General features: G+C 45.1%; 4 protein-coding genes across 4 annotated transcripts; all 4 read right to left on the bottom strand.

Annotated features, from left to right (window-relative positions):
- Positions 1 to 1,128: 1,128 nt before the first annotated feature.
- LOC127779217 (peroxidase 2) lies at positions 1,129 to 2,748 on the bottom strand. Its single transcript, XM_052305957.1, has 4 exons — positions 2,459 to 2,748; positions 2,167 to 2,343; positions 1,894 to 2,059; positions 1,129 to 1,806 (listed from the first exon to the last, which is right to left on the bottom strand). The coding sequence occupies exons 1-4, from the start codon at positions 2,666 to 2,668 to the stop codon at positions 1,415 to 1,417; spliced, it is 945 nt and encodes a 314-aa protein (XP_052161917.1). The 5' UTR covers positions 2,669 to 2,748; the 3' UTR covers positions 1,129 to 1,414.
- A 3,567-nt stretch (positions 2,749 to 6,315) lies between these two features.
- Positions 6,316 to 7,909, bottom strand: LOC127779220 (peroxidase 22.3). Its single transcript, XM_052305961.1, has 4 exons — positions 7,633 to 7,909; positions 7,360 to 7,536; positions 7,108 to 7,273; positions 6,316 to 6,993 (listed from the first exon to the last, which is right to left on the bottom strand). Exons 1-4 carry the CDS (start codon positions 7,846 to 7,848, stop codon positions 6,599 to 6,601), a joined length of 954 nt encoding a protein of 317 aa, XP_052161921.1. The 5' UTR covers positions 7,849 to 7,909; the 3' UTR covers positions 6,316 to 6,598.
- A 2,367-nt stretch (positions 7,910 to 10,276) lies between these two features.
- LOC127780348 (uncharacterized) lies at positions 10,277 to 15,815 on the bottom strand. The gene is made up of 8 exons (XM_052307245.1): positions 15,550 to 15,815; positions 15,061 to 15,252; positions 14,427 to 14,982; positions 12,966 to 13,031; positions 11,869 to 12,269; positions 11,299 to 11,490; positions 11,031 to 11,196; positions 10,277 to 10,946 (listed from the first exon to the last, which is right to left on the bottom strand). The coding sequence occupies exons 1-8, from the start codon at positions 15,754 to 15,756 to the stop codon at positions 10,555 to 10,557; spliced, it is 2,172 nt and encodes a 723-aa protein (XP_052163205.1). The 5' UTR covers positions 15,757 to 15,815; the 3' UTR covers positions 10,277 to 10,554.
- An 8,583-nt stretch (positions 15,816 to 24,398) lies between these two features.
- LOC127778617 (uncharacterized) lies at positions 24,399 to 26,399 on the bottom strand. The gene is made up of 4 exons (XM_052305236.1): positions 26,191 to 26,399; positions 25,571 to 25,699; positions 25,281 to 25,451; positions 24,399 to 25,000 (listed from the first exon to the last, which is right to left on the bottom strand). The coding sequence occupies exons 1-4, from the start codon at positions 26,269 to 26,271 to the stop codon at positions 24,908 to 24,910; spliced, it is 474 nt and encodes a 157-aa protein (XP_052161196.1). The 5' UTR covers positions 26,272 to 26,399; the 3' UTR covers positions 24,399 to 24,907.
- Between the last annotated feature and the right edge of the window lie 988 nt (positions 26,400 to 27,387).

The raw sequence follows: 27,387 nt of genomic DNA, 5'->3' as shown, positions 1-27,387 counted from the left end.
CATGGGCCGCGGCGAGCGGATCGATATGGGTTCCTCGTCATTCCGGCCGGAACGGTGTTTTCTTGCCCAAAACAATGATCATTCATTCATTCATCAACCCCATCATAACACAAGCAAAAGATGATGACGAAGCAAAATATACTCCAGTCAGCTAGTACTAGTCGCTATTGCTTCTACCTTTGTATGATTAGGCACATAAATGCGGAGCGGAGGTCGTCGGCTCTGGTGCCCCAGCCGAGGCCGTGGACGAAGAGCTTCTTGCTCACGGGATCGGCCTCCGCCGCGCGCCGCACGGTCGTCATCATCACTGGGGTCGTCTTCGCAGCCGGCCGCCTCTCCCCTCTCCCGCCGGCGAGGTGGCCCCCTTACCCTCCCACGTGGACAGCCGCCTCCGAGGATGCACGCGTGTGTCGGCCGGTCGGCGGGACACCTTCATCCCGCCGCCGAGGATGCCGAGGTCGACGTCGACGTCGTCCGCAGCCACGGCCGCGGCGGCGCTGCCTCCGCCACCAGGCTGGTTCCCTTCTCTCCGCTAGTTTCCCTCCCACCAGCCGCCGCGCCGCACCCCTTCTCCCAGCCGGACACCGTCCTCTCCTCGCCGCCCGTGAACCGGAGAGAAGAGAGAGAGGAGAGGGGAGAGAGATGAAGACAGAGAAGATGGGGAAGAGGAGAATCAGAATGACCCAGCGCAAGAGAGAGACGAAGAGAGGGGAGGAGGAGAGAGAGGAAGCAGAAGAGGAGGGGTTAATTAGACTGACATGTGGGATCCGCGTGGGTCCCACCATTATTATTATTATTGTGTGTGAAACTGACATGTGGGTCCCACGGGGTTTATTATTTTCCGGATCGAATTGCCACGTAAGCGCCACATCAGTGCCACGTCAGATCAAGACCGAGTCAAAATTAGCCACGTAGGCGCCACGTCAGCCAAAACCACCATCGAAACCACCGAGGGACCTAATATGCACCGGTTTTGATAGTTGAGGGACCAATTGCATCTGGTTTTACGGTTGAAGGACGAAAATCGTATTCATTGACAAGTTAAGGGACCTTAGATGAACTTATTCCCCAGAAGAAACCATCGCAGAGGCCAGATCGCCAGAGCAGAGAAGAGCAGAGAGGGGCCAATACATTCGAAACTAGCACTTCTCTTGGTTAACACGACAGTTGAAATCTGTAGCTGCTAGGATTACGACGAAACAGAGGTCCGTAATCCTCATGCCTTTGCATGGCAACTCGTTACATGACATCACACATGCATACACCTACACTCTCTAGTCTGTTCCGTGCACTTGCTGATGAAACCATTGAACCATGAAAGTGATGAGATGGCCACAGCTAGCTGCACGCTATTGGCAGCAATGTCGGGGCCTAGCTTTATTCCCTGAGACCATCACGTACTCGTCATCACCGGCTAGTTAACCTTGGAGCAGTTGAGCCTGATCTGCCCCTGGGTTCCAGTCAAGGGCGAGATGTTCCCCATCTTCACCATGGCCGCCGTGAAGGCGCTGTTGAACGCCGCCGTGTTGGAGGAGAAGTTCCTGACCGTGTTGTCCGTGCTGCCGCCGTTGAAGAGCACCTGGTCGGAGTGCAGGAGGCCCTTGTTGGACAGCAGGTTGGTGTAGTAGGCGCTGTCGAAGGCGTTGGGCGTCGTCGTGTCCAGCGGCGCCAGGTTGCTGTCGCCGCTGCCCGTCGGCCGTGGGCAGTTGGCCTTGAGCGCCGTCGCGAAGCTGGAGTCGATGTTTGTCTCGTTGTAGAGCCTGTCCCTGAAGTTCTGGCACTGCGCCTGCCCGATCGTGTGTGCGCCTGCAAGTTCTCATCGTATTATGATTCTTATCAGAAAATTTGTAAGAGAATCAATCACTGATATAATCTGTGTACATATATATGTACCTGAGAGAGCAACCATGTCGGTTACGTCGAGTCCCTTTCTGGAGAAATTGCCGATAAGTTCAGCGAGGCTAGAGGAAGGGGCAGGGAGGTCGGTATTTGCTTGGCTTTCGTTCGCAGTGGTGGAGTCCCTTCTTCCCAATAGAACCGTCCACGACGGCCCTCCGAGCTGCAAATATAAGGATTCCAAACCAAACCAAGAGCGATTAGGAGTACGTACTACTACAGTCTACAAGAAATATATGCATCATGTAGTAATCTCATCCGTGATCTTACCGCGACGACGGAGTCACGGGCGGCGACGGCGAGGATGTCGGCGCAGGAGACGGTCTGGCTGCAGATGGCCTCGACCTGCGTCTTGATGTTGTCGACGACGTTGAATCCCCGAAGTGACCCAGCGTTCGGGCCTGCATTCTGCTCCTGGCCGGACAGCAGAACAGACGCGTCACAGCCCTGCATCATCAGTGAAGTCCATAGATACATCCTCTGTTATTAATTTCCTTGTCTCAAAGTACAGTCTAAGGAGAACTACTTGTACAGCTGATTAGATTAGGTGATCAAAACTTGCTTGGACGAAGCAGTCGTGGAAGTGCAGCCTGACCAGCGAGGCTCCCATTCGGGGCTCGCTGTTCACGGCGGCCGTCACTGCGCTCTTGATGGTGGACAATGCGTTTGGGCACGACGTGTCGTAGAACGTCGCCGAGAGCTGCGCCGAGGCGGCTGAGGCCATAGCTGCAGCGACGAGCAGCATTAAGCTGACAGAAGAAGCCGAAGCCATGCAGAGTGAGCGATATGATGCGCCGTGCGCGTATGCTTAATCCTACCTAAATAACTGCACTTTTTTTTAAGCTTTTTCGCTGGCCGTGGCTTGCAAGAGAGGCTGGTGCCACGCTGCATCTTATATAGCTAGCTTAGCTACAGGCTTGACGCCATCGATTGGTGCGGAGATGAGACGAAACATGCAGGTACATTAATCATACGAGGGGAACTGGGCAGGGGAATGGATTTTAATCTCAACAGGAATATCCTATTGCTTTGTACATATCTCTACTACCTTAAAAGCGAACTCGTCATTTTTTCATCCTATCTCTAATTTTCTAATAGTAATTAGTTTACTTATATGAACCTGCCACATTACAACGCAAGGATATGGTTCCAGTCATCTAAATAGTTATGATTTTACTAACAAATTGCAAGTTGAATTTTAACTTCTATAAATTACAACACAAAAACAAATATGAGAGTGAACGTGTGCATACTAGCTAGCTAGAGTTTAATTTGTTCAACTTGAATATATTGAATTTGAATCTGTATTTTTTAAAGTGACATTAAATTATATATAAGCACTTTTGGAATTTGATATGGTCTTGGAGTTGCTACTTTGACCAACGATATCTATAAAAGTAAGATATTTTTAAATAAAACGAGTTGCATATTATGATAGTTTGTTTAATGATAAATCTAATAACATCAATTTTAAATAATTGATCTTTTTTATATTTTTGCTAATAATAATAATAGTTATAAATATATGACTTGACACTATACTAAAAATGCTTATATTTTGGAACGGAGTGAGTATATGATATGAAGAAACAAGGACATCTCAATAGTTTAGAATCGTTTGCAAAATTATAATGGCATGGGTCCAATTTTCCCTAAAAGAATAACTATCCAATACGTTCTAATCGGATGATTTGACAGATTAAGTATAATTATTTATATGCATAAAGTAAATATTATATACTTTAGAGTTAAAAATATTTTAGAAATAAAATCTAATTAAGCAGTGCTGATGTAGTAAATATTTTTTTAGAAATCGTAATTTTGAAAACGTAGCACTAATTAATATTCCCTTAAGCTGTCTAAAATGTGTATCAGCGTGTGCACACTCAAAAGTAGCTCAAGATGATTGATTAGTGCTACTAGACTAAAAGTACGTACGTACATGTGTGTCCAACATAAGTTTCTACGGCCAACATCATCAACTCTGCTTTATTCATGCAATGTAGGGTCAGTTCGGTCCATTTTGCTTGACCTTAATCTGTTAACCATTAATCACGCGTTGCTTAAGCCAAAAAAAAAGAGCACCCGTGCCATAGAATAGCACAAGAACATACAAATGCCGTCGATAATTTGTCCCTTTGTTAAAGATTGGTATGTATGCACTATCGTCGTACAGAGTTTATGAAAATAACTTTACCTTATTAATACTCTGCTAATTGATCTCGGGTATAATAGTGCGAGAACTATTCAGCTCGTGACGAGCTAGAATGGTCTATCGCAATTCATCTTCCTATGTACATTCGGACTAATTGTCTAATTTAAGTGCAAACGGTGTGTTACAAGACAATATATGCTGTTATAGCATTACATACCGTTGTGCCATCATTTTCGATCAATCTCCAGGGAAAAAAAAAATCGATCTGCGAGAGCTTTCGCATCAGCGTTGCCATGATTAAACCATGCATGTTGGTGATATGATTTTCCATTCGAACGTAATTAGCTATCACAAGTTGGGCCGACAATTCTAGCTCTAGCTAGAATGGTGGTTGTTGCATGTGCCGTATGTTACGCTTGTTTCTTAAGCCATAAAATGCGGATAGTAAAATAATTAAATTATCCTAGTTCCTTTGAAAAAAAATTATGGTTAACCCATTTTCACGGCGAATATTATACAGTTGCTGAGTGTCGTTTGACAAATTATTCCTTTTTGAATGAAATAAAATACTCTCTTGATTTGCAAATTAGATTAAAATAAACACAATAGCACAAATAATATTATCGTGTAATGGTCCACCTAGTAGGTTGGTGGCCTGTTCACTTTGTTTACAAATTTACTACCTACTCAATTCTAAAAAAGAAAAATACAATTGTAATATTTAAAAGACAAACTAGTATAGTATAGGAAAAATACTCGACCACTCATCAAATGAGGGACAGTTGGGAATGGTGGAGTAGCTAGGTTAGTAATATATGGTTGAATGAGTGGTGGTTGGACGAAAAAGTAATACTATAGAGTACGTTATATGTTGGAATAAATTTAAAATCTAAAATTGTATTCTTTTTGAGGAGGAGGGAATATAACTTTAGTTTTTCCTAATTTTTCCATTACTAAATTTTGTTAAGGTAAATGACTGAATTTTGCCTAATTGATAATGGCATGTTTGATTTGTTGCTTATCAAAATTTATAGTCGATAAAGTTATAAATAACAACAAAAGTGTACGTTAGTTTCCCTCCGGCCTAGCCGCCTACAGGTGACACGAACTAAATGAAAGGCCGGCCTGCTCAGCGCCCACGGGCCACCATCCCTGGTCTGACAGACAAAGCGAGCGAAATGTGACGTCACACGGTCCAAAGGCCCAATAGGTAGGTCTCGGACCATTCGGGCGTAAAACGGCCCAAGCGGAAGGGCGGCGCTTGCGTCGGTGGGAGTTTGGGACGGTGCGGCCGCGCGGGATGGCAATGGCACGTAAGACGGTAGGAGTACACCGTTTGATACTCAAAGAGTCAAAGTTCACCGTGTCAACCAACATCAATAGCGAAACAGAGCTCGATGTGCAGGGGTGAAAAAAAAAATCGAAACTCATGAGCTAGCTCAACTTGTGTAAAACTCGGCTCGGCTCAACTTAACTCGAGCAGTTAATGAGTTTGAACTTTTACTCGTTTACTTAACGAGCCAACTCGAGCTAGCTTGTGAGTTACTCGATTAGCTCGTTGAGCTCATGATACACTAAGATAGAAGTTAATTGTTCATATTTTACAGGTGTAAAAGTCGTATACTCATAATTATACATTGTAGTACAATCTTATGAGTCATGATACATAGCACGCCAATCATAATTTTTGTCATAGAATCACAAATTATACTGCATATGAATTTCAAACCATGTTTTTCGGTGTAACACGTTTAATGAGTCAACTCGGACTTTTTAATGAGTCGAGTCGAGTTCCATTTTTAACTTGTTATGTTAACGAGTCGAGCCAAGCTAGCTCATTAACTTAATGAGTTTTTACGAGTCGAGCCGAGTCGGCTTGTTAGCCACCCCTATCAATGTGTGTGCCAAACACGACATTTATGCCAAAGCGGGGATTGCGCTCCCTAATTCTCCTTGTCGTCTAGGAGATACGGAAGGAGAGGAACCAACAAAATTTCTAACAAGGAGACCACGACAATAACCCTCCTAGTAAAAATAAAGGAAGAAGACTTGGACTATGGCAGGAACAAAATGACTTAGAGAGTTATTACCTATCAGTATATAATTTGTAAAGACGGGCTTTTTCTTCTTCTTTTTTTCGCTCCTAGGGGCGGGTTGTATTTATTTTTTCTCTATCTAATGAAAAAACATAATCTAGTGTTGTTTACTTGAAAAAACGGAGCTTGATGTACCGTAAAAGTCTGGAGAAGTTGTGAACGGACATGTGTGTGAAGGTAACAGTTCATTGATCCTCCATGCATGCCTTCGCATGAGGAGCTTTTATTTTGGTATACTAGGTGCTAATGCCATGGCTGCTCTGCTCCATACACTTGATGGATTGCTAGAGCGAGCTGGCTGCCATATACTTTACGTGTACTAGTACAACACCACCGTACCTATACTTGTGGTTATACTACATATATGGGTATATGTGGTGTGGCCCGTTTATGTCGTCGTCGACACGATTTGCTTCCAGCAACGAACGCATCCCGTCATACTACTCCTTAATTAGGAGTTCACCTTGGAGCAGCTGAGCCTGATCTGCCCCTGCGTCCCGGTCAGCGGCGAGATGTTCCCCATCTTCACCATGGCCGTCGTGAAGGCGCTGCTGAACGCCGCCGCGTTGGACGCGAAGTTCCTGACCGTGTTGTCCGCGCTGCCGCCGTTGAAGAGCACCTGGTCGGAGTGCAGGAGCCCCTTGTTCGACAGCAGGTTGCTGTAGTAGGCGTTGTCGAAGGCGTTGGGCGTCGTCGTGTCCAGCGGCGCCAGGTTGCTGTCGCCGCTGCCCGTCGGCCGTGGGCAGTTGGCCTGGCGTTGCGTCGCGAAGGCGGAATCGATGTTGGTCTCGTTGTAGATCCTGTCCCTGAAGTTCTGGCACTGCGCCTGCCCGATCGTGTGTGCTCCTGCGAAATAATTAATCGCGCTCTCATCTTATCAGAAAATCTGCAACACATATATACATGGTATCCTAATCTATCTATATATATACTCGTATATAATACTCCATATCGGATTACCTGAGAGAGCAACCATGTCGGTTGCGTCGAGTCCCTTTCTGGAGAAATTGCCGATAAGTTCTGCGAGGCTAGAGGAAGGGGCAGGGAGGTCGGTATTTGCCAAGGCCTCGCTTGCAGTGGTGGAGTCCCTTCTCCCCAACAGAACCGTCCATGATGGCCCTCCCAGCTGCAAACCAAGAGGGAGCTAGCTCTATCAGTGAAAGAACAACAGAAAGAAAGTCACGGGCGATCGAAGGGCTGTGACATTCTTACCGCGACGACGGAGTCACGGGCGGCGACGGCGAGGATGTCGGCGCAGGAGACGGTCTGGTTGCAGATGGCCTCCACCCGCGCCTTGGCGTTGTCGATGACGCTGAATCCCCTCAGCGACCCCACGTTCGGGCCAGCATTCTGCTCCTGCCCGGACAGCAGAACTGACGCGTCGCACCCCTGCAGTGATTTTAGATATATGTTCTCTGTTATTTTCTCGTCCAAAATATACTATAATTTCATGAAAATTAGTACAATTGGTTGTGTGAAACTTGCTTGGACGAAGCAGTCGTGGAAGTGCAGCCTGAGCAGCGACGCCCCCATGCGAGCCTCGCTGTTCACGGCGGCTGTTATGACGCTCTTGATGGTGGACAACGCATTGGGGCACGACGTGTCATAGAACGTCGCCGAGAGCTGCGCCGATGCCACTGACGCCATAGCTGCAGCCACCAGCAGCATTAAGCTAAGTGAAGAATTAGTTGCAGAAGCCATGGCTAGCAAGCTACTACTGATTAGCTGCCTGCAGGCTAATTGCACTTTCTGCTTGGCCGTTGTGGCTGCAAGAGATTGCTGCATTGAATGCATATTTATAGCCAGAGATTTTGTACGCTGCCACGTGCATGCCACTCTTGTAGGGATATAAACATCCAAACTTTGTGACCACCAAGTCCAACTTGTCCACATTGGCATACAAGCGTACGTACAAGACGTTCAACCTGAACAATAGAAGTTTCGTCATCTGCATACATGCCCCCATCCGGCAGTTGTGATAGCGTCAGACTTAAATTGCTACATCCAACACCAACTCTGTATATCACTCATTCAGTGTAGGGCCTGTTCGATACATCTCTCTCCGGACGTATACAATATTTGCAGCATGAATATGATATATGTATGATTCGGAATGGTTGCTGATTAATTAGCCCATTGTGCTGTTGTTGGTCAAGATAAACAGGCGGCATGCGTCGGAGGGCAGATTTTTCTTCCTGGTGCGCCATGGCATGATAAGCTGGAATACATTGTACATGCATCCCGCAAATTATGGCTCAATCCCCTTGGCAAGTTGCCTTTCTAGGCTCATCAGAAGACGCACACGCACACATAGCACTATATAACACATACAATCAGTACTGTGAAAGACGAAATATGATTGTCGTACGGAGAGTACCGTTTAATTATTAGTTAGAGAAAAAATTGTTAGTCAGAATTATACGGAAATTTGGCGTTCATGAATATATATGTGCACATCTTACAATATTATGGCCTTCTTTTGAGATTTAAATGTATACAACAACAAAATCAGAATATCTTAGTGTTGTTTTTCAATTGAAAGCCATAACTTGACATTAACTTAAAATATAACTTCCAACACTTGCAGTTATACGCAAATAGTGACAAGGTTTATATTGGATAAGTAGAACATAAAAAATTGCAACAAAACATAAACAAAGTCCCACAATATTTTTTTTTAAAAAAATCATCGTCGAGTGTAATATGCGGATGATTAAAAAAAGTTGATTAATCGCTAAATATGGTGATATTGAAGACAAGAAATTTTATAGTTTTTGAGAGGTACCAAATTTTTTAATATTCAAGATGAGAAATTTTCGTCCCTAATAGATACCAAAAAATATTAAATTTTAGTGTAAATTTGGTATCTTATGGTACCGAAGACTGAAGGTACAGAGACGTGCTAAATTTTCCTTGATACCTAAATTGCTAATCTAGGTATGTTTGGTGATACATTTTGGTTACTTATAGTATACTACATATTATATCATGGATGAACTAGAACAGACAAATTAAATAAGCTCTGGATCGGAAAGAGCCATGCTAGTAGGCGAGTATGATTAATTATGGAGTAATTAATAGAGTAATATATAACAGCAGCTATATAATGGCACGTCATTTTCGTGTAGCTAGCTGGACATCAACATGTAGGTCCATCATGATCATGACTGATTACGTACAAAAGGTCCGCATTTGTCCAAATACAATTCTATCTTGCTCTGACCGTTATGCAACCATTTTGCTCTCCCAGTCCAAGGAAAATGACCACCAGTTGTTGCCTCAACTGTCTAGGCTTTATTCTGGATCATCTCTAGTTTGACCTATATGCTTAGGCACAACGGCTCTGGTTTATGGATAAATATACGGTGAAAATCACAACGGTAAAAACTATGTAAGTAACATCATAAAAATTATCAAGAAAATCTAAAAAAAATTGACACATATAGATAAGATGATATTTGAGAATTATACTCCTCCTTTTTAATAGATGACGCCGTTAACTTTTGAACACATATTTGACCATTCGTATTATTCAAAAATTTTATGCAAATGTATAATATATAAATCATGCTTAAAGTAATTTGAGTGATAAAACAACTCACAACAAAATAAATTATAATAACATATTTTTTTAAAAATAAAGGCTAATGCTCAAACGTGTGATAAAAAGCCATCGGCGTTATCTATTAAAAAACGGAGGTTTTGTACAATATTGCAAGACCAAACTCGACTTTATTTATGAGTTGTATGAATGAAAAGTAGTGAAGAACAAGACAAAAAAAAAGGGAATAATGTTTTTTCATAGACATTTGATAATTTTATATCTCATGAACGAAGTTGAATTTGGTCGTGCAATTTTATATGGTTCTTTAATATCATCTTATCTAGATGTGTGATTTTCTTAAAGACTTTTATACGATAGTTTTCATCAAATACGTGGTTTTCACTGTATATTTTCCTAGGATGGTGCAGTGTAATATGTATACACCTTGTACATTGAAAATTGTGCTATTTCTATCATGTGTCTTCATTTGTGACTATTAGTATTTTGATAGGCGTTAAACCTTTTTTTTAATTATTTTTTGGCCAGGATGGCCGAAGAAAGGGCCATCCGAATGTCATTTAGATCGAGGGCATCAAACTAAAATGCCCCTAGCAGCCAAACATATTGAAGCAAGGGACAGTTAGAGATTATCATTCATGCATTCCTTGATAACTTCAAAACCATACTGATCGGTACATAACATGGGCTTCCTGATCTGTTTCAAACACTTTGTGCTGATCAGAGAAAACACTCTTAGCAAACATTTCAGACTAGTAAAATACTACTACTGTGACATATATGGCCCAGCCTTACTCCCAAATTTGTGTTTGCTTTTGTATCCAGTTTGATTCTTTACTTAATTATTAGTTCACTTTGGAGCAGCTAAGCCTGATCTGTCCCTGGCTCCCGGTGAGTGGTCCGAGGTTGGCCATCTTCACCATGGCCGACGAGAAGGCGCTGCTGAACGCCGCCCTGTTGGAGGCGAAGTTCCTGACCGTGTTGTCCGTGCTGTTGCCGTTGAAGAGCACCTGGTCGGAGTGCAGGAGCCCCTTGTTAGACAGCAGGTTGCTGTAGTAGGCGTTGTCGAAGGAGTAGGGCGTCGTCGTGTCCAGCGCCGCCAGGTTGCTGTCGCCGGTGCCGGCCGTCGGCGGGCAGTTGGCCCTGAGCGACGCCGCGTAGCCGGCGTCGATGTTGGTCTCGTTGTAGATCCTTCCCCTGAAGTTGGTGCACTGCGCCTGCCCGATCGTGTGCGCACCTGCATCATCCATCATGTCATATCGCGATGTAGAGTGAGCTATGACTTCAGAAAATTCAGAAACCGATCGATTGATCAGTTTACCTGAGAGAGCAACCATGTCGGTGACACTGAAACCCTTGTCGCCGAACGCCTTGATGAGGTTCTCGAGGTCGAAGAAAGGAGGAGGCAGGTCGTTGTTAGCGCTGTCCATGCTCGCCGTGGTTGAGTCCCTCCTCCCGAGACCAACCGTCCATGACGGCCCTCCCAGCTGCAACCACAAGAAGAAATTAATTAATTCCTTAATTAATCGTCGTGAGTTTCATGTCGCACAAGCGGCCGGTGCGGCGGCGAGGATGATGATCTAGCTTACTGCGACGACGGAGTCGCGGGCGGCGACGGCGAGGATGTCGGCGCAGGAGACGGTCTGGCTGCAGATGCCCTCGAGCTGCGTCTTGATGCTGTCGATGACGTTGAAGCCTCTGAGAGAATTCTTGTTAGGAAGAGCATTCTGCTCGCCGGTGAACGTGGCCGTGTCCGCCAGCAGTACGGACGCATCGCACCCCTGATAAATTGACAGTTACTACTACTTTGTCAGTCCTAGTTGCAAAATAAAATAATAATAATAATAATAATAATAATAATAATTGTTACGAGTACTAATAGTCAATTGTTATCAACTCCTACTCTCTCTTTTTACTTGAGTCAAACTAGAGATGGTCAAAGCTAAGCTTGGAAATGGAATCTCGTATCAGTGTCAGTGACGAGTCCAAAGCTAGCCTTTTGACGTTAGTAATTCTGTCAGTCCAACTGAATTGACAGTGTCACATAACTTAGCTAATTCTGAACACAGTGCAATCAGACGCAAAACGAAAACTGAACATAGATTTATTAATTACTGCAGCTAAAGTTAGCCATGAGATCGATGAGATCAGGGACTTGCTTGGACAAAGCAGTCATGGAAGTGCAGCCTGAGCAGTGACGCCCCCATGCGAGCCTCGTTGTTCACGGCGGCCGTCACGGCGCTCTTGATGGTGGCCAGCGCCCTGGGGCACGACGTGTCGTAGAACGTCGGCGACAGCTGCGCCGCCGCGGCGGCGGCGAGGCACAGGAGCACGGCCACTGACAGAGAAGAAGCCATGGCGATCGATCGATCGATCAAGCAGCAGTAGACTACCAGAGCACAACTACTACTACTCTTGCAGATGCAATGCGATGCGATGCAATGCAATGCCTGCGTCGCATGCAGATATATATAGCCCTCCATATCGTAATGTCGTTTTTGGCCACATGGCCATTTCGTGCTATTTTGGTAGCAGATATAGAATCGTAGAATTCTGCATTCTGTGGAGTGTTGTGCATGGAGTCAAATGAACATCTGAAAAATATATACGATATATCTATGATTGCTTCTTCAACTTGCATGACAGATAATTTGTCTGTAATGCACGATAGACGGATTAGCATATATATATAAGCTATAGTATTTTGCAGTATTCGATATGTCGGCTGCCTTTCGTGTGTGCCTCAAGTCTTGACCGTGAAGCAAATGTGCATGTCAATATGTAATATGTATAGTGTTTTGTTTCTGTTATGAGCATGGCTCATATAATTGATATTCCCTCCGTCCCAAAATATAACAACTTTTAGTTCTCAGGATTTGTTCTAAAATATAACAACTTATCCACCAATATTCTCTTCCCAACCAATCAAAACCCTCCACTATTCACTTCTACCTACTTTCTTAATAATCGTATCCAACTCTAAAACTTATTATATTCTGGAACGTTGGGAGTACTAGATTGCAATTTTCCGAGGTTCCTTGCTAGATATCAGCCTCAAATCTAGGCAAAACTCACATCAGGCAATTACATGACACGGAATGCAAATTGAAAATTTGAAATTGGCAAATGCCCATGCTGCTAGATTTCCAGTTTGGAGCATTCGATCTAATTAATTCTCTAATATATTTTTTTACAGCTGTACGTGTTCCAGTCAACAATAACTATGGGTTTTAATTGATTGATTTTGGACATCGACTGTGATTTTTGCAGATGGGAGCATCAAAGAAGATCATGCAAATCTTCAACTGGTTCTTTGCATCATCTGGAAGGATAAGGATTAAGTCACTCTAAGTCGAAGTTATTTCGAGTCAACTAGGCGAGCTAGGACATACACATGCCTGGGGAGCTTAATAACTGCAGATATAATTAATGACAGGCGCTGTGCATAAAGTGTGTTTGCAGGTTTGAAATTGAATTATACTGAATGATGTAGTAGTAGTAGTTAAAAATCGATTTCAAAATTTGAATGACGATGGCGACATGAACACAAGTGGACGACTTGGTACGCTGCACACAATGAGCGCGGAGAGGGATGGACGACAGTGCATACTGCATGTGTACATTTCATTTTTATTCCAAGTTGTTCGTTTGAAAGCTAGCTACGGCAAACAGTGCAATAAGAGTTCAAAAAATGTTTCGATCGGTCGGCGCAAAATGTTTGGATGGTTCCTTCAAAATTTCTGTATAAATCCACGAAGCAAATTAACGTACACTCCTGTGAGTGTGAATAAGCATAGCGCAGAGATCAACAATTGTGGCTGTTTGACCAATAATCTGCGGCGTGCTTCAGGTACACACTGCGTATTTTTCAGAGATACACAGCATGTGTACGTACGTATTTGTGGTTTATAACTTCATATAGAAGAAAAATCAATCCAGCTTGACAATATTATGTTTGTTGCACCTTTTGTGGGACGATCAGATAGTCTGCAAACGTGTGACCGGTGCATTTATTTTCATGTCACCAAAAAGATCATAAAAAATATATTTTTTATACAGATGACATATCACTCCACAAGTATATATGTTTGAATTTAAATTTATTATTTTCTCTTATTTATATATATGTTGAATTTAAACTTGCATATTCATAAAGTGTTACAGAGTTGGTCGATTCCCAACGTCCTCCTGCGCACTTCCATTTTTTCTCTACTGTTGCACGAATCTTGGAGGTAACCCAAAGGCTAGAAAATCGATTAGTTTTGTTAAGAGCCAATTTTTTTCTCTCCTATCCCCGCTGCACGAATCTTGGAGGTAATCCAAAGGCTAGGAAATTGATAATATTTATAAAAAAACTGTCGCCAAATTTTTAGCACTTCTTTTTTTATAATAACGTTTTAAGCAATATGTACAATATATGGGGAGCTCAGTGAAATATTCCAACCATGCAGCGTTTTGCAAAGAAGTAACCGAGCACAAGGACATATTTAGGCAAGGAAGTTAATCTCGCGGGCATTTGCATGAGGGCTCTTCAGAATTCAGTGTACACGATCAAATTCTTGCAAACACGCCACTTTCTCGGACACAATTTGATCCAAGAAAGCGTGAACATGATCACTGATCAGTGCAAAGCACAAATATCGATTTCAGTGGCATATATAGCCTTATTATTGTCCCCTCATGCACTCAGAATTTTCGTTGATGATCACCGCTAATTAATTCACCTTGGAGCAGACGAGCCTGATTTGTCCCTGCGTTCCCGTCAACGGGGCGATGTTCCCCATCTTCACCATGGCCGCCGCGAAGTCCCTTCTGAACCTCGACGGCCCGGACGCGTACGACCGGACCTGGCCGTCGACGGCGCCGCCGTTGAAGAGCACCTGGTCGGAGTGCAGGAGCCCCTTGTTCGACAGCAGGTTGGTGTAGTAGGCGTTGTCGAACGCGGTGGGCGTCGTCGTGTCCAGCGGCGCCAGGTTGCCGTCGCCGCTGCCCGTCGGCCGCGGGCAGCTGGCCTTGAGCGCCGCCGCGAACGCGGCGTCGATGTTGGTCTCGTTATAGAGCCTGTCGCGGAAGTTCTGGCACTGCGCCTGCCCGATCGTGTGCGCGCCGGAGAGCGCCACCATGTCGGCTTGGCTCAGCCCCTTGGCGGCGAACGCGGCGGTGAGGTTGGCGACGTCGAAGGACGGAGGTGGCAGGTCGCTGTTCGCCAGCGCCAAGCTCGCCGTCGTCGAGTCACGCCTCCCGAGAAGAACCCTCCATGACGGCCCACCCAACTGCACACACACAAGTTCAGTTCGCCGCTCGCCGTATAGTACGTATAGCTGCGCGCTCAAGGATGGGCATGATCTTACGGCGACGACGGAGTCGCGGGCGGCGACGGCGAGGATGTCGGCGCAGGAGACGGTCTGCTTGCACGCGGCCTCGACCTGCGCCTTGATGTTGTCGACGACGTTGAATCCTCTGATGGATCCGACGTTGGGGTTCGCCCCCTGCTCGCCGGTGAAGTTGGCCGTGTCGTTCAGCAGTACGGACGCGTCGCACCCCTGATCCATGTCACCCACGATGCACAACACACAATTAGCACGTTGAATTAATTTGTCAGGTTAATTCAGAGTAGTAGCAGGAACTAGTATGACTTGAGAGCAAATTCGGTGGCCATAGTCTCTCTAATCCAACGTCAACACAGTGCTACGAGTCCATTCTGTTCTGACGCAGCACATTAAACTGGAAGAGAGACTGAAAGAGTGTAAAGAACTGAAACTGCAAAGGCTGCGACCACAATGTAATTGACTGATGGATATAAAAATGTAAGTCAAGTAGTGTGGAAATGCACGACTTGCTTGGACAAAGCAGTCATGGAAGTGAAGCCTGAGCAGTGACGCCCCCATGCGAGGCTCCTGCGCCACCGCAGCTCTCACGCCGGCCCTGATGATGGCCAGAGCTCTCGGGCACGACCTCGAATAGAATGTAGCCGACAGTTGTTGCCCGGAGATTGAACCTGCAAGTGCTAGACACAAGAGCAACAGGACTGACAGACAAGAGGCCATTGTCAATCTACAATGCAAACAACTCTGTGTGTGTATGCAATGGCCTGAATTGCATGTGTTGCATATGTGCATTTATATGTGAGAGCTAAATGTGTTGTCATTTTTGCGCCCGTGACAGTCTGTTGGTAGCATGTCAGCCATATGCTGCATATTTTTTAGAGATGTGATGTACTTATGATGCGTTTTGTTCATGGTTTTAGTATGGTTACTATCACAATGCATGGACATGGAAGCCACACGACGGCAACCCTGCTAGCTGGTACGATATGGTTATGGGAGAGAAATCACGATCATCGCTAAAAGGTTGAGAATATTGGTTGGTCATGTACTCCTGTCTGATAAGCCTGAATATAGAACAGAGCATGCATGCTTGCTTGGGTTTGGCTTTATTAAGTGGACATGGAGAATGTAAAGAAGATGTTTGCTTTCCTTGATAATGGCAGTTGGCAGTTCCTTTTGTTTCAAAGTGTTCATCAGTAGATGTCGCTAAAGCCTGCAGACCTACCCAGTTTATGCGAAGGGCAACAATCTTGCAAGTTGCAAATCACCTCACCATCACTAATAGCATGGAGATGGATTTTCATCCCTCTCGTTTACGTATGTCTTTTATATAGCCATGAAAAACATATTCAATATGTGATGTATCACTTCACAAATATACAAGTTTAAATTTAACTTACATATGTTGTGAAAAAAAACAAAAATGATGCTAAATATGCATACTATTACATATTTGTTATAACTTGTATATGCCAAATTTAAACTTCCATTTGTGTGAAATGATATATTAAAAATGCTCTATCTTGTAAAAAAACTTTTCATATTTTTTCATGATTATTTAGATAGCATGCAAAAAGGAACGATATATCTTCTTAAGGATGAAATTACTTCCCTTATAACACGGGTTGAGATCCTCTGCCTTAAGTCAGGTGATTTTATAGTCATTGACATGTGGGTCCATGGCAAAGAGGGCTCACATATCAATGACTCAAAGTCACGTGATTTAAGTCAGAGGATCTCAATCCTTATAACACTGGTAATGCTTGTCTGCAGATCAAACTGTCTTAAAATAATATGAAAGATGGTGCAGATGAACTGAATTTCTTCTCTAATGGTCAAGGGAGATGGCTACGCACATGGCTATATTTGATTCTTGGTGATAGAATTTTCCGCAGTTCCTGGCTAGATTTGGGCCTCAAATAAGCTGGCACCAAGCTGAACTTCTGCACATTCATGCATCCACGTCAGATTGGGTCAACTTTTGTTCAATTACCTCTGGCATCAGTCACAAGAATTAGGCAGAACAGTAATACAGTACTGTTATTTTTAAGTTGTTAATATATAAAGTCAGTTTCTTTTTTTTAAAAAAAAATCTATTTTCGGTAACACTAACAAACACTTAAGTCAATAAGTAAGCAGGAGCAAAGAAAAATTCAGTTTGCCAACTGACCAAACATGTGTAGGGGGTACTAATGACAGCCATGCAAAATCTGTCTGAAGTTCAAATTTCTGTAGCAAATATCATCAAGAAACAATTCGAGTGATAGTGACGTACAAGTGGAAGATCTCCTAACATAGTAAATCACAAGGCGACTAATCTGCAGAGATGTAAAAGCCGGTTTCTGTATCACCCTCTAATTCTCCTCGCTGCGTTGTGTAACTTGTTACTGCTTTCTTCTGATTGATTGACGTGTAATTTTTTTGCATGTTCGTGAAAAAAATAATCTGCAGGGATGTATCAAGTTTCAACCCTTGGGTTGATAGTCAAGATTTATTTACAAATCGATGGGTTCCATCGATCAAGTTGAATTTAGTACTGAACTTCAGTAGTATGTACAATATAAAATTATTATTGCTGCTCTGTCATATGCTATCTTTTAACTGTCAAAGGTAGTCAATGTAGGGTTAGTGACCAATGTAAGCACTCAAAAAGTTCCTAATTAAGTTGCTGCAAATCAATGCCCACTGACTTTTAGTTGAAAAGCAAAGCAAAGATGCCTCCTATCATCACAGCTGGCCCGATTATATTTGCCAATTGTCCGTTTGCAACTGTTTCAAAAAAAGAAATTGTCTGTTTGCAATGGCAAGCAGTTCAAAATAGCCAATCCGTTCAACGAAAACGTCTGTTTCGCACCAAACATGCAACCTGTCATTCTCAATCGCCTTCAGAAACGCCACGACGTTCATTCGGTTCTGAAAATTTCATACGAGCAGACAAAAGCCGGACAAAAGGCCGAATTACGATGACGCAAAAGGTCAAAAACTGTCAAAGAAGAATCGTACATGGATTGATCCTCTCGGCCGAGTAGCTACTCCGACAGTGACATTGCTGCATGCAGCAACAAAGAGCTCAATCACATACTCCAGAATAGAATGGATTTTCTTGGGCAACTTGGCAGATTAACTAGCATACATGTAACTATCTCTTATCTCTAGGCTGGTAAGGATAACCCTAACTCCAGGGAATCGATACCAGTCGGCAATCTTTGCACTCTTTAAGCGCCAATCCACGAACTCCTCGGTTCTTTAATAGCTCGGATTAAACAACTGAAACACTCCAAAATGCAAGCTCTGTGCACTTCATTCTTCCCCAACTCTTCAGTCTCCAAGCTTAAAGTCTTTCAGGTCACTCTCTGAAGCCCCAGTCGATTGTCTGTATACCACCACAAATACGTACTTCATCTTTCTACGATTCCATCTGTAGTAGGATCTCGATGCACAGATCTCTTGAATGCAACTGATCTCGCAGCTTGCTAATGCTATTTGCTAGCTACTGAATTGGTGGCCCGTGGTTTCAACAAGGACTGCTAATTGCTCGATCGCCGTCTTGCCTTGCCTGCAGATCACGGCATCGGTTGGGGGCACGTCGGTTTCAAGGGAGCATGCCGCCATGTCGTTCAACTAGTGATGCCAAGGGAGCTCTTTGGATCCACCTGCTAGCTAGTTCGAGCGAGGCATCTTGTCCTCGCGCTTGTTTTATCAAATCAATCGATTGGGTCGTTGAGCTCGGTCTCTGGCCTGATGCTAGGCGCGCTTGCCTACCTTTCTTGGGAGTTTCTGTGAGGAAGCTTCGGCTGCTCTGTGCCTCTGTTCATGGCGGGCCGGCGGCGGCATAGTGAAATTGGAATTGAATGATAGATCAGATGATTTACAATGGCAATCAGTACTTCAAATATTTGGACTGAATTGATAAGCAAGGAATGAATGATACCTCAAAGTTGGTTTATATCGAGGCCTGGAAGAACGTTGCTCACGACGGCGAGGTTCCGGGCTTCTCCGGCGGCGGCCATGGCGGCGAGGAAGCTAGGAGGCGTGCAGTGTGAGGGAGTAAAAAGAAGAGTAGAGCCCAGAAGGAAGTACGGCCCAGTCTATCTTGGCCCAACTAAAGCCCATCCTTACTTCTCTTGCAGATCTACGGCCCATACAGTACGGCGCAGTTTTGACTTTTGAAAAAGCCCATAATCCTGAGGAGCAAATAGATGGGCCTCCTAATAAAAAGTCAGCCCAGATATAGCAATGCTCAACTTGATGGAAGCCCTAGCCCTAGTCCAGTACCAAGCCCAAGAACACGTTTTGGTTTTTCCATCGTCTGATTCTCCTGGCTCGCCGGCGGCGGCGTGCCGCTCTGCAGCTCGCGGGGAGTCTGCGTGCGGGACGTCAGTCGTCCACTGATATTTTTTTTTTTAAAGAGTAAATTGCATCCACGCTACATCAACTTGGCAGGTGGGTGCAATTTGGTGCAGTAACTTGAGAAATGAGTGTTCTAGTGCAACAATTTGAAAGGTAGGTGCAATTTAGTATAAGAACTTTATAAGTGATCGTATAAATACGACAACTTATAAGGTAGGTACGATTTTGATACAATAAATTAAAAATTTATGCGACAACTTAATTATTTGGAGCATATTTTTATATAATTTTAATTTTTAAGTACTTATTTTGACAATAACTAGTGCAGATTTGTATAAGTATATTTATATTTTTATCCTAATAAATAATAACTATAAGTCAATTAAACTGGATGTAGAAATTATTATATTTCAGTTGATATTTTAGAAGGTGAAGAAAACAAAAAAATTCAATATATGTTGTGGTAATTGGATGTAAATTGTACTAGAACGCACCCATTTGTTAAGTTATTGCACTCGGTTGATCAATTCTCAAGTTCTTGCACTATATTGCACCCACCTGTCAAGTTGTTGTACTGTGGGTGTAATTTACTCTTTTTTAAACGACTCGCACGAGACGGTGCGAAGTTCTATTGATAGAGCAGGAAAAAAATTACAAGATTATAAACTGGAGGGTCGTAACCAGGAAAAAGGAAAAAAAAACACCACCCACACACCGACATCGCCAACACACAAACCCAGGAGAAGTCTAGCACCGGATCGACCGCCGCTAAGCGTGACCGACCGCCACTAGACCAACAAAGGGACACAGACGAGATCGCCCACTAGGGGATGCCAGAACGACGTCTTCAAGAAGAGAAGCGACGGAAAAACCGCCGCCGCCGTCCGTCGGGACTCAAAGGAGCCAAGACTAGGCTTTCACCCGGCAAACACCCTTGAGGGGTGAGACAGCACGACCCGCCGCTCACCACAAGCGAATCCACGACTAACGCACCGATACTCCACCACCACACAAGCTCTGCCGACATGTTAGACCCCTGAACCGGCGTCCCCCGTCAGCCAGCCTTCGTGCGCCGAAGACGCGCCACATCCACCGACAGCTCCTCCTCACGCCTAGGTCACCTCCTCCACTGCCGGCCGCGCCTCTCGCGCCAAGCCGGCCTCCTCCATCGGCCGCGCCTCTCGCGCCAATCCGGCCTCCCTCCATCGGCCGCGCCTCTCGCGCCAAGCCGGCCTCCCTCTCCGCCGCTCGCGCCTCTCGCGCCGAGCCGGCCTCCGCTCCCATCGGCTGCGCCTCTCTGCGTCAAGCCGGTCTCCGACCCCTTCACCAAACGATGCCACGCCGGTCAAATGTCGCCATCTCCCACGCCCTCGGCTAGCCGTCCGAGGCCGTCACACCTCTGATGACCGCAGACACGGTCACCACCACCACAGCCGCTGTTGCCGAACACCTAGCCACCTCACTGTCGCCATCCTCACCTCATCCCCAACTCCATCCCTGCCGCCGACATCACCACCGCCTCCACAATCACGGCCGCCGTCGTCGCTGCCACCGACACCAGCCACCGCCTCCGCAGACCGCCGTTGCGCCGTCACCCTCCGCCACCACGCAGCCAGCACCCGCCCTGACGCCGCCGTCATGTCCTCCTCCGCCAACGGCAGCCGACGATGCCACTGCCCACCAACTGCAAATTGCCGGTCGATGCCAACGCCGCAGTCATTGCCGCATCCGCCAGCCACCGCTAGAGCCGTGGCTGCCACAGCCGCCGCGCCGTCCACGGGCGTCGCATCGCCGACCGCCGCCATCAGCGTTGTCGCCATAGCCGCCGTCTGCCACCGCAATCACCGCCACCGCTGTCGCCAGCCGCTGTCGCCGCTGCCACCAGCCGCATCGCAACCACCGGCACCCCCAGATCTGGAGGACCTCGCCGCCGACACCGCCAGGACGAGCGCCGACGCGCCCGAACCGCCATAGCCGTTGTCGCTGTCGCCAGCTGCCGCCCGCCACCGCAGTCCCCACCGCCGCTGTCGCCAGCTGCCGTCGGCATCCGCCGCCGCCGCTGCCACCGGCCGCGCTGCAACCACCGGCACCCGCAGATCTAGAGGACCTCGCCGTCGACACCGTTAGCATGAGCGTCGACGCGTCCAACACCAGACGCCGCCGCCGTCACCTTCAGCCCCCGCCGCCAGCCGCCCCTCCCCTAGATCCGGCCGGGCCCGGCGCGGATCTAGGCACCACCGCCGAGCGCGTGGAGGCGAGACGAGGCCCCACCGCCGCCATCCTAGCTTGTGGGCGCACGGCTTTGCCGGTGCCCGCTCAGGCGGTGGCGAGGCGGGGGGAGGAGACGTGAGGAGGAGGAGGACGGCGGCGGCGTCGCCTCCCGAGTCGCCCGGGGGAGGGCGACGCGAGAGCGTTTAATCGATGGGAGCAAGTTTTCAGTGCAATGCTGGATCCACTGATCTTTTTTTGAGAACTCGTCCACTGATCTGAGATTTTGTGACTGATCTTTCGGTTTCTGAATTCTGAATTCTACCAACCCCTATTTGCTGCAGTTTCTGAATTCTGACTGGAAGATTTGACACTAGCAGGGAGGTTGCTCCAAGGTAATTCCCTAAGAACATCTGCTTTATGATACTGTAGTAACCGAAAATTTATCTTGATTTAATTCTGATTCAATTCCTTGAAAGTGAATTTACTGTCTGGGCATTCGCGAAAAAAAAAATTACTGTCTGTACTAGAAAAAAAATCAACTATTAACAGTGATGAAGACAAGCCTAACATAATTATGGCTTGAGCGCTAGGCTCGTCCCTTTAATCCCTTGTAAATCCTTTTAAAAATTAATGAAAAGTTTGAAGATTTAACAAATTGCATTGGTTGTACTTTGTAAATACCTGATTCCCCCACTGATATGTATCTCGAAGCTGGCATAGATACATAGTTAGAAGTTATCTTTCTAGGACGGAGGTATACATAGTTAAAACAGTGAGTGTAAGTGCTGTTTTTTTTTCTTTCGGCATCATGGAACCCGTCAAGATCATGATAATTTTAATAGTATCTAGATAACACAAGTGTGATACTATTTGTTGTCAGCACAACTTCACTGCACGCCATTGCTAGATTTAGCCACCGTTGATGTTCTGTCCATTACTAATCGAATGCGTGAGTCACTCACTCTACGTGTGATTCTCTCCGTTCTTGCATTGCATTGGATGGGACAATAGCAATCTAATCCTGCAGTTGATATGTAGCGGCATATATAGCCAGAAATCCGTGGATTAGTACCATGCTGGTCGCCTCACGGGCAACACCTCACGCCGGAGCACTGCCATGCATATTCTGCCACAACTTAACCCGGCTGAGCTCGAAAAGACGCTGATCTGAGCCCCTGGACTCAAGCGGATTCTCTCTCTGATCAATCCAGCGGCGAAGGCGCTGTATGCAGCCTTGAGCTTTCAGACATCAGCAGCTAGCAGATTGCAGATCCCGGCCCTCTCGTGATGCATATAGGCAAGGTGACTACTGCTTCGAGGAGGTGATCGAATTTTGGATGTGACAAGCCTGATCCAGTGCAATGCTGTAATCAAGATGGTATAATCCAGACTAAGCTCGTTTCAGAATTCAGAAGAAATTAATCTGCATGCAGCATGGAGGAAGAAACGGCTGTAGCTACCGCTCCCTTAGTTTCAAGTTATAAGATATTTTAACTTTAATTAAAGTTAAACCACTTTAAGTTTGACCAAGTTTGTAGAAAAAAAATAGTAACATTTTTAACCTAACACAAATTTATTTGAAAATATATTCAATTATTGATTTGATGAAACTAATTTAGTATTATAAATATTATTATATTTGTCAAAAACTTAATTAAATTTGAAATAGTTTAATTTTGACCAAAATCAAAACGTCTTGTAACCTAAAACGGAGGAAGTAGATAGCTACTTGCCAGGTTCATCGACCACTCGTGACATGCATGGATGTGTCCATGGCGCATATATACAGTATGTAGCAGCAAGGGCAGGCATGAGCACAAGAGCATGCATGCGTTGAGAGGATAAGCAGATGGAGCTGGCAGTACGTATAGCCGTCTCGCCACATGGATGGACGTGATATTCTCTGCTTGGCGAGCTCGCCATTCGAGACATTCTCGGCGCTGTTTGATCACTTCATACGCGCTCCGGGCCTAAAAAGCTCCAAGAGATGCTGCATGCTGTCTTGTTCACAAGAGTTTGTATCACGAGAGCATAGTAGAGCCCTCCAGCTCGTGCTCCCTAAAGAAATGGCACGCATGGCTTGTTCGCTTCTTCCTGGTTTGCAATTGGTGTTCTTGTTGCATATGCTAACTGCTACCCCTCTTGATTTGTCCCAAAAGATAAGCCAGAATAACGTGAATGGCCAGTTGTCCTCCAGTCCAGTTCCTTGTCCTCGCCTCTCATTGGCTCATTTCCATGGTTATTGGAGCCATGCATGCAAGAATTCTTTGGTTTTGTTTCTTGGTACACCTGCCAGCTCATTGGATTCCTGACTATCCTTTACACCACCAATTGGTATATGTGGGAATAACATTTGCTAATTAAGGCATGCTAAGGTTGTGTTAACTCTTTCATTATAATAATATATACTAGTATGCTCAATATCAACTATAATACTACTATACTCCAACTAGTATTCTCGAGATCAGCTGTCCCGCATCAACTACTTTATTTCTTTTTTAATAGATGATACCGTAGATTTTTGGTATGAAGTTTAACCATTCGTCTTATTCAAAATATTTTATATAAGTATCATTTATTTTGTTTTGAATTATTTTATCATTAAAGAAAATTGTAAACATAACTTATATTCTTGCATAATTACACTAAATTTTAATAAGACGAATGCTAAACGTTATGCTAAAAGTTAATAATGTTATCTATATTTATAAACGGAAGTAGTACGCAGTTTTTTAGTACGGCCTCGACCATAGATCGAGTTAGTGTTTTCTTAGTAGTGGCAAGGTTCAGAGAAATCATATAATGAGAGGTAAAGGAAGTTAATCATGGTGACATGTTTTCACATTTTTCTGCACTTAACAGTTGAATTTTCAATTATTCCCAACTTCTTATCTCTTCTTATAATGTGAGATAAGTACTCTCATTGGTTTCACCATCTACGCAGGCAGGGAAAGGGCAAACATATATGAGCTTACTATGGTCATCATATCAGTAGTACAATGAACGTACAGCTAGCTAGCATATCTTACACCTTGCCAATCTCCATATATGGATTATGGACTACGGACGTACACATATATAATATCATTATCTGGTAGTACAAGGGGATGCTAGGGTTTCATCTGACATAGATATTTGCAGCTCATCATCTCGGGTAGATGTCAATCAAGAGAAGAGTCACGGAAAATTTGCAACTGATCGAGCAAGAAGCTAGATAGGGAAATGAAATTCAGCTAGCTGCAGTCCATAAGCGCGATATGATTGTCCTGATCAAAATGCCATCCAATGCAAATGGAAGATCACCATTGCTCTACCCCTCCTGGTCACCGCTGCTCTCCGAGCAGTTGCTGTTGCTGATGGCCTGGAGCACCGTTTGCTTGATGACATGCTCATCCACCTGGTTCTGCAGATCAGATTCCAGCATCGTCATCATCGTGCATGCAAAAACCAAACCATCATGACGAATAATCTCAGCTACTATACTTGACGACAGAGACCAGAATTAATATCGATCGCCCACTTGTATAAACATTTCTTGCTGATCGTCGTGACGCGAATAATTGGGGAATTCTATGGACACAACGACGACAGCTGCATTCAGACTAGCTAGCCAGTAGCAAGAGCGTACAAATACTTGGCCAATTAAGGGACGACACATCAATGATTGAGTTCTTGTTATGTACCTCTCCTCCTACAGCCTCAAGACGGAAGGTATCGTCGCAAGATGCCGTTGCTTCGAGTACATTGAGGCCCAGCTCATCGAAGGCTTCCAGGATAGAAACAAGCAACCCGGGGCAGCTCTTGTCAGAGAACACGTTGATGAGGAACCCGTGCCCTAGGGTTTCCACCGTCACCTGCATTGATCCAAATCCAATCACACACACATATATATTGATCAAATTTATATATATACTCCTATATGGAGTACATATATATGCAGTGCATATGCATGTATATGTGACTAGCTAGCTACCGTGGGGATGGAGTTCTGTCTGAGTGCTGCAGCTTCTGCGCATGCGATCTCCTTGTTGAGCCTGACAACCTTCTGCTTTAGCTCCTTGATGTACTCTGACGCGTCCGTGATTATGGAGGTGTTGCTGAGCTGTCATGTTATGGTCACAAAGTGGAGGGAAAAGCCTTGTCAGATACTGTGTGATTTTCGCTCAAATTAATTTCCATCTGCTCAAGTACATGATATCTCTAGAGCTAAAAGTAGAACTACATCTCATGCAGCACGTGCCCTCTCGGCAAACAGAATTGTGAGTTGTTTGTTCATTCATCAATCATCAAGATCTACTACTATTATAGTATTCAAAACCTAGCTTACGTGGCAAAAGCAGAATATACTGTAGTGAATCAGTGATGGCAAAAGGACAGAATATACTGAAGACCAATCGAATCGACCTACATGCGAATATAATATTGCTACTGCAATACTGCAAATTGAGTGGTGTGGTAGACTGGTAGCAGAATGGATGGAGAGGCGTATATATGGAGCAAAAGAAGCATAGGAAGCAAGCATGCATAAGCAGCAGGCCAGGTAACTAATGAAATTAAGGCGAATTGAAGAAGGATCACTGATCGATCAGTTACCGCGTGGGAGTGAGTGATGGAGCGCAGGATCTGCAGCTTCTCGTGTAGAGCAGCTGCCTTCTTGCGTTCTCTCGACATCATCTCTAAAATTCTACTCAAGTGTGTCTGTGTCTTTCTTCTTAATTTCTCGCTTCAATGGAGACGAGCGAGCGCGGGTGTCTAGCTAGCTACGACCTGCTGCTTCAAAGGAAGGTGATGAGTACTGATGAGAGGCTCTTTGTCTACGTCTTTATAGTGGTCTCCGGCGCGGTCGCCACCCACGTGATGTTACGGTGTCTTTAACTAGCTAGGAAATGAAATGAATGAAAGGGAAAACAAGAGGACGAAGAAAAGATTCTGCACATGCGAACTGTTCATATATATAGTAGCAAGTCAATTATGCTAGCTAGCAACGTGAGAGACGTTTTAGTTTCAGGAGGCCAGGATTGTTGGAGCAGCAAGAGCTAGCTAGTTAAATTGGAGTTTGCCTCGTTTACTAACGTACTGCAGAGAGAGTCTTTCAGAGTTTTTCCCTGCATATGCACTCAGTTTTCATCTGCTGCTTGCCCATGCATGTTGGCGACCGATCGATGCTCTAAATTGTCTAATGGTATCTGCATGGTTGACAAACGTGCGGTTCTGAACTGAAATATTTGGGTTTTGCGTATACAATGAACCGATAAGATGAAGATCGATGAGAGAAACATGCATTAGTCAACAAATTAAACACGTACAAAGCAATGTGGACAGACCTAATAAACACGAAAGTAAACAAAACGATAGAGCTAGATGTGTCTATCTATCCTTACTACTCCAGTATGTAACATAAACAATTAATGAAACCGATGAATAAAAGCAGATGGAGCCTGAGAATTGAAGTGGACAGGTCAGAAAATGCGCGCGGTTGCTAGCTAGGAGTACTCTAGAGCTTAGCTAGCTGTGCGTGCGTTGGAGGGTTGCATGCCACGGGTTGCGTGGCGAAGTTCATTCCAGCGCGCGTACGACGAGCCGAGCGCGCGGATGTGCAGTTCGCTGCTGCTGCTGCTGCATGCGGCCGTGTGGCTCGTGACGACGCATATGCGCGCACACAGCTCGATCGGCTAGGCTAGAACACGCAGCTGGGACCTGGGAGAGAGGGAGGCGAGGCGAGGCGTACGCGCATATATTGAATTATACGACGACACGTCGTTGCGTACGCGGCCTGCACGGCGACACACG

Source organism: Oryza glaberrima, chromosome 7 (genome assembly GCF_000147395.1).
Source record: "Oryza glaberrima chromosome 7, OglaRS2, whole genome shotgun sequence".
NCBI classification, from domain to species: Eukaryota; Viridiplantae; Streptophyta; class Magnoliopsida; order Poales; family Poaceae; genus Oryza; species Oryza glaberrima.
This window is presented reverse-complemented; position numbering and strand designations above follow the sequence as displayed.